At 32.7% G+C, this 10,795-nt stretch overlaps 1 protein-coding gene across 1 annotated transcript in view; it reads right to left on the bottom strand.

Moving 5' to 3' along the window:
- Window positions 1–10,123: 10,123 nt before the first annotated feature.
- The window catches only part of LOC21389096 (putative pentatricopeptide repeat-containing protein At5g43820), a 2,133-nt gene continuing 1,461 nt past the window's right edge, over window positions 10,124–10,795 (bottom strand). Inside the window, exons 2-3 of the mRNA XM_024175520.1 lie at window positions 10,413–10,795; window positions 10,124–10,166 (exon numbers count right to left, since the gene is read on the bottom strand). Coding sequence (XP_024031288.1) covers window positions 10,523–10,795 — 273 coding nt within the window. The 3' untranslated portion in view covers window positions 10,124–10,166; window positions 10,413–10,522. The remainder of the gene's footprint in view (window positions 10,167–10,412) is intronic.

Below are 10,795 nucleotides of genomic sequence, written 5' to 3' on the forward strand. Positions count from 1 at the left end.
GTTGGAGGTCGTGCCGCATGTCGTTGAACTCAGCTCGTCGAGATCTTTCTATTGACACCGGCGGTGTCAAAAATGGAGGTCAGAATCTTAACTTGAGTATTTGGCCATTGATGGTTTGTGTGAGAGAAAATGTGAGAGGAGAGAGAGAATGAGCGAGAATAAGAGAAAGAAAGTGCAAGAACCCTAAAAATTTCACTATATAAAGTATCTGATTAAGGCAAAATTACGTGCCTGATCTTATCCTTAATTATTTCCTCTAAACAGATTAAATTTATACTGATTAGAGGTAATTAGTTTAGCTCACGTAAGTTAATCTACTACTTACAGTCCAATATTAATTTCTGAATAATTTAATATTGTTTTATATTCTTACTCGCGTAATATTTCAACCTGTTTCAAGTCTTGAAATTAATTTTAGACTGAACAAATTCTAAATTTTACTTTTCTGCATTCTATCTCGAGAATGACGTTTCTGACAGTGTTAACTCCCGAGCTCATATTGTACCCATCTACTATAGGTATTTATCTTGCGACTTTAACCTAACTGTCTGGCAATTAAGGATTTTTTTTCTTCTTTTAAAATGTCAGTGCATTTTTTTTTATACGCCGCTAACATCGTGCTGTGCTTGGAGATTCTTGAAATTAAGATTCTCAAACTATACTTGTACTGAAAATTATTCCGCCTTAAAATACAGCGAGAATTTATCGATCGAATTTACTTGATCGAAACATGAACTTAACATGAAATTTGCTATAGAATTTAGGAATACATATATTAATTCCATAAATCCTCCATTCACAATATAACATAATATTTTCTAAGAAAATCCTTGGCTTAAAAATACATGAATTGTATTATTTAAGGTCTGAAATTTTCTCAGTCATTACATAAAATATACATTTTTATAATAATATATTATCTCTATATGAATTAATTTACAAAAATGTTTATTAAATTTAAAGGACTAAAAAATGACCGCATAAAATAGGTAGTTATATCTCTATACTACCTCAAATTTTGCAATATTTATTTTAGATCTTTGTTGCAAAAATCTTCTCTCGGTTTCATTTTGAACCTCAACTCATTTAAAAAATTGGCTAGAAATTTAAAAAGCATTATGTTCAAAAATAAATACGTCAACATAAGTATGACAATCATAATAATATTTTTTATAAATTAAAACCTCATTATATGGCTACGTTATTGTCCCGGCAAAAATAAATTTAAAACATAATGTTAATTAACCAAAAATAACAAAATGATTTAAATAACATTTTATAGAAATACAAGAATAATACAGAGTTAATAAAAATACTGATGGTGGATACAGTTACTGATCTTAACTTGAGATACTCATTACAGGATCTAGAAACTCCTCCAAAAACTATCTAAAAAACCTAAGCTATTTGTTCTACCAACTTATTCTGAAATTTAGAGTGAGGATTTCTGATGAAGGATGACTTTTAGGGCAATATGCTAGAATAATTATCCAACAAAGTGAAATTAGTAAAATGACCTTTTTCTATTTTTTATGAAGAAAGACACTTACTCATTTTTTGTAAAAAGAGGTCATTTTACAAATAAAAATTTTTGAAAAGTTATTTTACTAATAAAACTTTTCAAAAGAGTTATTTTTACAAAGGCCTCTGATTTTTAGGGCTAAAGACATGCCTATTTATAGGCTTAAATTCAGACTATATTAGGAAAATAGTAGGAAATAGTCTAATATGAAAAGCTTAAGAAAGTATATAGGTCAATTTTTAGTTATAGAAATTAATAGGCCATAATTTGTCAAGTTATGATTCATAACCAGATAAATTATGGACAAACTTGTCAAGTTATAGTTCATATCCAGACAAGTTATTAACAATTATGAATAATAACTTATCAAGTTATAATTCATAACTAGACAAATTATAGACAAAAACAGTAATCTAACCTATTTATTAACTTATATAAATTATTGACCTATTAATTTTAATTCATCTCAAAGCCTATTTCTCTCTTTCTCTTACTATATTATTGCAAGTGTCCAGCCCACTAACATTTTTTATATATTTTTTCTTTTCTCTCTCTTTCGGCGCAGGTGGAGCTAGCTGGTATGGGCTCATATGGACACGTGTCGCACAAGGGTAGAGGCACGAATTTTCTCCCCGACAGGATGCCACGTGGCAGTACGGATTGGACGGAGCATGTGTCGCGGAGCAGTGCATCGACATGGTGGGACCCGCAATCTGAGCGACGCGCTTTCTGTCGGCTGTGGCTTGCACTCGTGCATCTGGGCCGTCTTCAGTGCGCTGCAACTGCCTGAATTTAAGTCCGAAAATAAAAAAAATTAATATAAAAATATATATTATGACCGAATTTTATATAGTATTTGAAATACCGAATGTGGTTCAAATTTACCAGTTTTTATACGTTTTAATCTAAATTTCAAGTACTACTTAGATAAGAATAAAACACACAAAATTAAATAAAAATACACTAAAATAAATTAAAAACACACCAAATTTATTAAAACTAAAATAAAACAGAATAATTTAAAACTTAAATAAAAACACGTAAAAGTAAATTAAAATCTCGAGAATTAAGCCGATTTTTGTACAGAATTAGAAGTAAAATATCTTTATTTCATAGAGTTATCACACCTTCAAATTTAAGATTTTTCTTGTCCTCGAGCAAAAGAAAGATAAATACACAAGTTTGATAAATGAAAATGGTGATTTCTAAAAGATTATCCTCAAAAGGTTATTGCAAAAGATATAACTCACAAAAACACAAATTTTGAACAACAATTGAATCTAATCTAAAAGCGAGTAAGTTTTAATTGAATACTCCGTGTGTGTGAATGATCCTTTCTCACTTGACTTAGCATGTTATTCAGATAAATTAGTGTGAACAAAGAATACAGATGATAACAAGTCCCACAAGTTTATTTGTCATTCCTCTCTTCACTAATGTCGACTAACACAACACTAAGGATTACCGTTTGGTTGGATGATTCGTTCTCTGATTCGAATCATGGTTCATGGTTCGCTACAGTATTTTCTCTCACAAAAAACACACGTAAATAAAAAATGGTTCTAATCCATGAACTAAACGGGCTTATTAGGCTTGCAATATTTGGCTAAGGTGAAGGTATGGTAAAGGAAAATTTGACTCAGATCACACCTTAACTCTCAATTACTTCTCAGCTCATGCAGAGATTACTAGTAGCACCCTCAAACTCGTTTCTTACCTTCTTTTATCACCCACTTTTATCTTATTTTTGTGTTTAAGTTCCTACATCCCTTTTATTTACTTGACTACAGAATTTCGGATGTAAAACTCAATTTTCTCCCCCCTTTGTTTTTTTAAGCACATCAGGCTACCCAACCTCCCATATACATCATAATTTCAAGGTATTACTCTGAAAAATCAACGTACAATGGTGTAATAGTGGGGAATTATCAAAAGCTAAACAAAAATATGGTTAACAAAGAAAAGATAACTATAAAGTTCAAGAGGGTGAACTAAGGATAAATGTGTATTATGATAGGCTCGAAAAACTCAAACGATCAAAAGATGACATAAACCATTTCCTTAGTATAAGGGTAGTTTAGGATTTCGCCTCAAGAGAAAATCAGACAAAAATCATTTCCTTAGTATAAGTGTAGTCCAGGATTTCACCTCAAAAGAAAATCAGACAAAAATCATTTCCTTTGTGTAAGTGTAGTCCAGGATTTCACCTCAAAAGAAAATCAGACAAATTCTAGAACTTGAAAAATTAAAAGTATTCACACTTACAAAAACTTTCTCTAGATAAATTTGATAACTTTAAAAAATAGAGATATTTTACTTCTAATTTTTTGTAAAAACTGGCATACTTATCGATTTTTAATTTATTTTGGTTTGCTTTAATGTATTTTGATTTTGGTTTTATAAGATTTTTATTTATTTTTGTGTGATTTTTATGTATTTTTATTTTAATTTATATAAATAAATATTTACATAATATATATATATGTGTGTGTGTGTGTTTTTGTGTGCGTGTACATATATAACAATATAATATTATTATAAATAAATAAATAAATAATATATATTATATTATATTAGGTTTTTATATAATATAAATATAATAATTCCTATTTTATGTTTATTTTATTTTCAGTTTGAATCACATCTGTTAGATTGAAGCACTTGGACAGTGAGGATTGGAAGTGCATTACACTCTTCGGGGTAAGAGAGTGAGCCGACAAGGAAACATTAGCGGGCCTCACATGTTGGAAAGCATCTTTCTAGTGTTTGTTCCCATGAGAACCATTCTATGTGAGCTTACTTTCTCCTACCAATCCAGTTGCGCCAAGTGTCATACTTATTAGGTCAATGATCCTGATTAATTTGAAATGTTTGTTGAATTCTAATGGCCAATAGAAATCCAGTTTCACGTAGTCCTTGCTGCACTAGGTTAAGTCCAAAATATTATATTCTCAGGGTGATGTCTTGTGTTTGCTCCCATGAGAACCTATATATGTGAGCATGCTTTCTCCTACTGATCCAATTGCGCCACGTGTCATGCTTATTAAATTAGTGGTTCAGATCCATTTGAAATATTTATTGATTTCTGATGGCCAATAGAAATTCAGTTTCAAGTAGTCCTTGCCGCACTGGATGAAGTCCAAAATATTTGATTCTCAGGGTGATTTTGGAGAAGGCAACTTACAAAACTCCGTGACTCTACAACAACCATGAATTGGACTCATCTGCATTCCAAGGCCTATAAATAGGCTTCTTAGGCTTCTTCCCTAACTCTTCAAATCATCCCTTCAGCCTTAGAGCTCTTTAGAATAAAAAAAAAAAGAAAAATCATTGTTTTAATAATTCTTAATTTAAATTTCAAAGTTTGTAATTTTTAGTTTTTAAGTTTGAATTTTGGAGGAGAAGTTTTGAGTCATGTTAGGAGATATTCGAAACAGATCAGAAACTGTATTCGCCACTAGTGTTTGTACTAAAACTCTGCTTTTATTATTGCTATTATGAAAATGTTATTTGAATTTTTTGTACTGTGTTACTTTAATTATAATTATGTTTTAAATTTAATTTTTGTTTAGATAATGACGTATGCATATTATGAGGATTTAATTTGTTTAAACCTTATTGTGATTGTCATACTTGTGTTGACATATTTATTTCTGAGCATAATGCTTTCGAAATTTCTAATTAACTTTTTGAATGAATTGAGGATCAAAATGAAACTGAGAGGAGATTTTTGTGATATAGCTCTGAAATAAATATCATAAATTCTGGGATAGTATAGAGATATATCTATCTATTTAGAAGTAACACCAATTGCCAACCTATTTAGACGAGACAAAATTGAAGAACTCGGAGTAGGAAAGTCACAAACAATCCCATTCATTATCAAACCACTTGCTCTTGAACTGAAGCCAGTTCCATCCCATCTCAAGTGTGCATTTCTAGGGGAAGCGTCCACTCTACCGGTAATTTTCTCATCATCCCTAAGTGATGAAGAAGAAGAATAAGAAAAGTTGTTGCGCATCATGAGAGAACACAAGATTGTCCTAGGGTGGTCTATTGCTGACATCAAAGGAATCAGCCTACCAATATGCATGCATAATATCTTAATGGAGGAAAACTGTAAACCAACAGTGGAGCATCAAAGACGCCTGAATCCAAACATGAAGAAAGCCGTAAAAGCTGAATTACTCAAGCTGCTCGTTGCTGGAATCATCTACCTAATTTCTGACAGTTCTTGGGTAAGCCCTGTACAAGTAGTACCGAAGAAAGGAGGTATGACCATTATCAAGAATGAAAATAATGAGATCATCCCCACAAGGACGGTCACAGGATGGCGAGTCTGCATCGACTACAAATAGCTACATTAAGCGACCCGAAAGGATCACTTTCCTTTGCCATTCATCGATCAGAAGCATGATAGACTTGCTGGCCACCCTTATTACTGCTTCCTTGACGGTTACTCTAGTTACAATCAAATTCCAATTGCACTTGAAGATCAAGAGAAGACCACCTTTACTTGTCCTTATGGTACGTTTGCTTTCCAGAGGATGCCATTTGGTATGTGTAATGCCCCTGCCACATTTCAAAGGTGCATGATGTCTATTTCTCAGACACGGTGAAAAAATTCATTGAAGTCTTCATGGATGATTTCTTTGTCTTTGGAACGTTGTTCGATGAATGTTTATCAAGCCTATCCCTGGTGTTGAAAAGATGTGAAGAGAGAAACCTAGTCATGAATTGGGAAAAAATGCCATTTCATGGTACAAGAAGAAATTGTGCTAGGACACTGGATTTCTGCCAAGGGAATCGAGGTTGACCGAGCCAAGATCGAGATCATTGAGAAGCTGCCGCCACTAACTCTTGTAAAAAGTGTTAGAAGTTTCCTCGGACATGATGCAGGTTTTCACCACTGATTCATCAAAGACTTATCACAAGTAACAAAGCCTTCAACTTGTTGATATGGTATGATTATGGTTATGGTATGTTGAGATTAAGACTTATGATTATGATTATGGTATGTTAAGATTATGATTTATGATATCTTATAATTATGATCATGGTACGTTAAGATTATGATTCTTATACGTTTGAATATGAGTTACGAAAGTCAAAGTAATAGTCAACTGATAACATGAATATTTAATACGATGAGTTTATGAATATTTGAGTATAATACACTCCTCTATGAAACATGTTAGGAGTTAGTAGGAAGCATGTTATATTATGATTACTTATCGGTTGGTAGAAATTATGAATTTTTGACTATGTATATTGAGAAAAATTACGAGTACTTGAATTAAGTATTCAAATTAATATCATTTATGTCTACATTTATGTTCATGTCTCTTTTCTGCTAAGGAATTATTGTGTTGCATTGCATCCATATTTAGAGTAGCTAGTCTACTCGCTTATTGAGATTTCTAGCTCACTAGGATTTCTTGTGTTGTAGGAAAAAGGAAAGAAAAATGTTAAGATAGAAGCTCAGTCATCGGGGATGCGAATTGAAATGAATGTGCATATGGGGATAAGACTTGTAGTGGTCAAACTTTGATATTAATTTTTGAGAGTTGGCCTTATGGCTTCGGTATGATTTCCGCAAAATTATGTTTTTAATTAAAGAACTCCTTTCAAGCACATTTCTCTTTTCAAATTTTAGATCCATGTTTTAATTAAGAATTTGTAAGCTTTTAAAAGTTTAAATATTCTGCATTATTATGACTATTACATATATATATATATATATGTTTATATGTAAAAAAAAGAGATCCACAAATATGGTATGATATGTATGTATGTGCATTATGTTTTTCCATCACCATTCATCGCCGGCCTAGCATAGTAGGTGGCTAGCGACGGGTTGTGACAAAAATGCCCCATCATTTTTGCACAAACACACCTAAAAATGACTTGTTGATTGGTATGTTTAGAGGTGTAAGTTTAGGTTGTCCGGCCCAGCCGTCCCATGCCTAACAACCCGAAGGAAAATTTCAGGTCAGCCAGGCCCTAAGCTTAAAAAATTTAGGGCCAGTCTGGAATTTTATAAGGTATTTTAAAAAAAAATTACAAATATTATGTTTGGCCAGGGTCGGGCCGGCCCTAAAGGAGAGAGGGTCGGCCCAGCCCGACCCCAATAGTGGCTAGCCTCTGGCCGGACGTTTAGTCCGACCTTAAATTGTAGCTCTAGGTATGTTCAACCCTAAATTATTTAAGTTTTAATGTTTAGAGATTCCATTAATTGATATATGTTATTGCTTGAACTAACTTGTCAAAGACCAAAATTTTAGGGTTCTAAATATTAAACTAAAAAAATTAAGAGTCCAACTTGTGGATTCTAATATGTTTGTTTCACAACTCAAGTTAAGAATTTGAGTTGTGTATTTGAGAGAAAAACACTAGTAAAAAAGTTAAATTTAAAATTTTATGAGAGAAAATACTGTAATAATAGAACTTGAGTGGTGACTTAAGTTGTGAAAAAAATAATGTGGTACTTTACCCTACATTTACGGACAAAACTTGTTAAAAGTTTTGACTTTGCCTCATAGACTTCAAAACATGCCTATATTCTCCCCAAAAGAAAATGAAAATTTAACAAAAATGTTCAGCCTGCCAACTCTAACAAAGAATTGGACTTCTTTTTTTTTTTTTTTTTGCCACGGCAATAGGAGAGAGAGAGACGTGATTCTTTAGTATTTTTTATTGGCAAACAAGATTCTTCAATGATGCCATCTAGGAGTTCAGATCTACGTACAACAGTAAAAAAGAAGAAAAAAACTATCCCTTAAAAAGAATGGACATTGTTCAGTTCGCTAACACACTGATAGACTAAGTTTTTTATATGTATAATTTATAAAAAATCATAAAAATTAAAAAATACGCAAATCGTTAAAAAATCTAGCCTATCGATACATCAAGTATTAAAAAATCTCCCTACAAAGAATCCATATTTTATTGCTAGTTGTCTGTAGTTTATCTCAGATCAAAAGATAAGAAAAATGGTATTCAACCCGACAGGAATAAATCCCCGGTTTTCACAAATGACGAGCCATGCTAAATATCTTGGTGATTGCTGCTATAGATATTAAACCATACAAGCAAGACAATAAAACTAACGCCATCATTTTAAAGTATTTGATTGAGGTTTTTTTTTTTTTTTTTTTTCCTTGGAGTGCAAGTTTGATCGAGGCTGTTACAGCATTGCAAGTATACAAAATATTCATGGAGAGAATAAAGCCAAAAATGTTTCATACAACCAGTACTTTTTAAGTAAAAAAAAAAAAAAAAAAGGTTATGGCTTCAAAAAGAGAAAAATGGTCAAGAATTGTTGCTTTTGACGAATTCAGGTAGTAACCAAGAGATAAGCAAGGCCGTTGAGGTGTGTAACAATTTCAAATCCTTGAAGCTTCGAACTTCCATATCCTCTAGCAATTAAAGTGATTGGAACCTGTTGATGAATGAATACAAAATTAAAACCAAAAAGGACGGTGATTAAATTGCTATATACGCTAAATTCGCTAAACAATTTTTAAAAAAACGCAGAGCCTCCTAAACAAAAAGCGGGAACTACGCCACTAAGAGCGCGAATGAAAGTAATAAAAGATCTTTGGACACAATGATGGAGTTTCAAGCATATAAGAGTAGAGCCTCCTGTAGGAGGCAATCAGATTCCCTGCCCAATTTTTGGTGTTATAAAATTCTAAATAATGTTTAAGCAACCATACTATATCACGTCATTTAATGGACTCAAACAGAAAAACACGTAAAAGTCGGTTAAAAAGTATTACAACTTTTTAAAAGACACGAGGTTAGACACCATTTGGGACATCAAAATTGGACATGGGATCTAGTCTACAAAATCTGCTCAACTGATGAACAAGAAGAAGGTTGAGGAAGATCGTTATAGAAACGAATGGCATGAACATGTTTCGGTTACGCATATGGTTTCTATTCATAGGAAATAGACACAAACAACATGCTCACATTGATCAACACGCTTGACCAATTAACGTTGATACTATTCTTGTCAGCCAGGACCAGAGTTCTAAAATCCTTATTGACGAAAGGAGAGAGAGCAAATACATCCATTGAATCTCAAAAAACAAAGGTCACAATAAACAGTAAAGAAAAATATTAATAAATAAAGAAATAAGATAGAGTACGCATTGAATGACAATAAACAATAAACAACCAAATGAAACACCTGGACAAAAGCAATAAAAAATTCACAATAAAAACTCACAAATGGCAATGATATCATGAAATATAAACACAGACTATAGTAGTTCAAAAGTGCAACTTTACCTCTTCAATATGGTAGCCTTTTCTTGAAGTCCGAACTATCATCTCCATCTGAAAGACATCAATTTCGAGCACCGATTTTCTATAAAGCCTTCATGAGATGGCCAAAAGTGTTAAGCTGTAAATCATGATGAGACGAAACACTATATTCCTCAATAGTAAGAATCAGAAAGTATAGCGGGAAGATCCAGTCAAATCTTTCCGCTAAGTATACTTCCACCAATTTCAAACTATATCCTGAAGAGGGTAACAACTATCAGGATTTGGGTATAAGAAATTCTGAGCTACAACATAGCATCAGAAGCTGTATTTTTCCTTGCCTAAAGATGAACCCAGACAACTACTGTGGCTGCATAACAAGAAGCAAAAAATAAAATCAATAAAACCCCAAAAATAATTCAAAAGAGGAAGTGCAATGAATAGATTTGGAACAACGAGCACCAACAAATGGGACATACCAACAAGACCCTGAAAAAGCTTACATATATAAATAAGGCCACCTAAATGTTTCTAGAATTCTTGGAACGCTTACATGAACAAGAAAATCCAACAAATTACTTATGTAGATACTCAGCAAAAGTTAAAGATCACGCACCTAGATGAAGGTTCATCACGCACTCACTAGCAAACAAAATATCACCTCCGAGTACAAATCATGTTGCGAGAAGGCAAGACATTTTGTTCTTGCTCCCCATTGTTACGACTTCAAAAATGCCACCCCTTAGCACGCCAATATCTCCTTGCATTATCCTCAAGACGGGCATCCTTAAGCTTCAAAAATAGCTTGTAAGCTATTTCTACTTTATTCAAAGCAAGCAATTTGTTATTTAGCTTGCTGCAAATCAGCCTGCTTGGACAGAATCCTTTTCGCAAACACTCCTCCATCACAAGCACGGCATTTTCAAGCTGCCCTATGTTGCAAAGTCCATTAATAACATACTCATAAACTTCCACATCCGAAGAATAACTGCATTCCTG

Source organism: Morus notabilis, unplaced genomic scaffold (genome assembly GCF_000414095.1).
Source record: "Morus notabilis unplaced genomic scaffold, ASM41409v2 Scaffold480, whole genome shotgun sequence".
Taxonomy (NCBI): domain Eukaryota; kingdom Viridiplantae; phylum Streptophyta; class Magnoliopsida; order Rosales; family Moraceae; genus Morus; species Morus notabilis.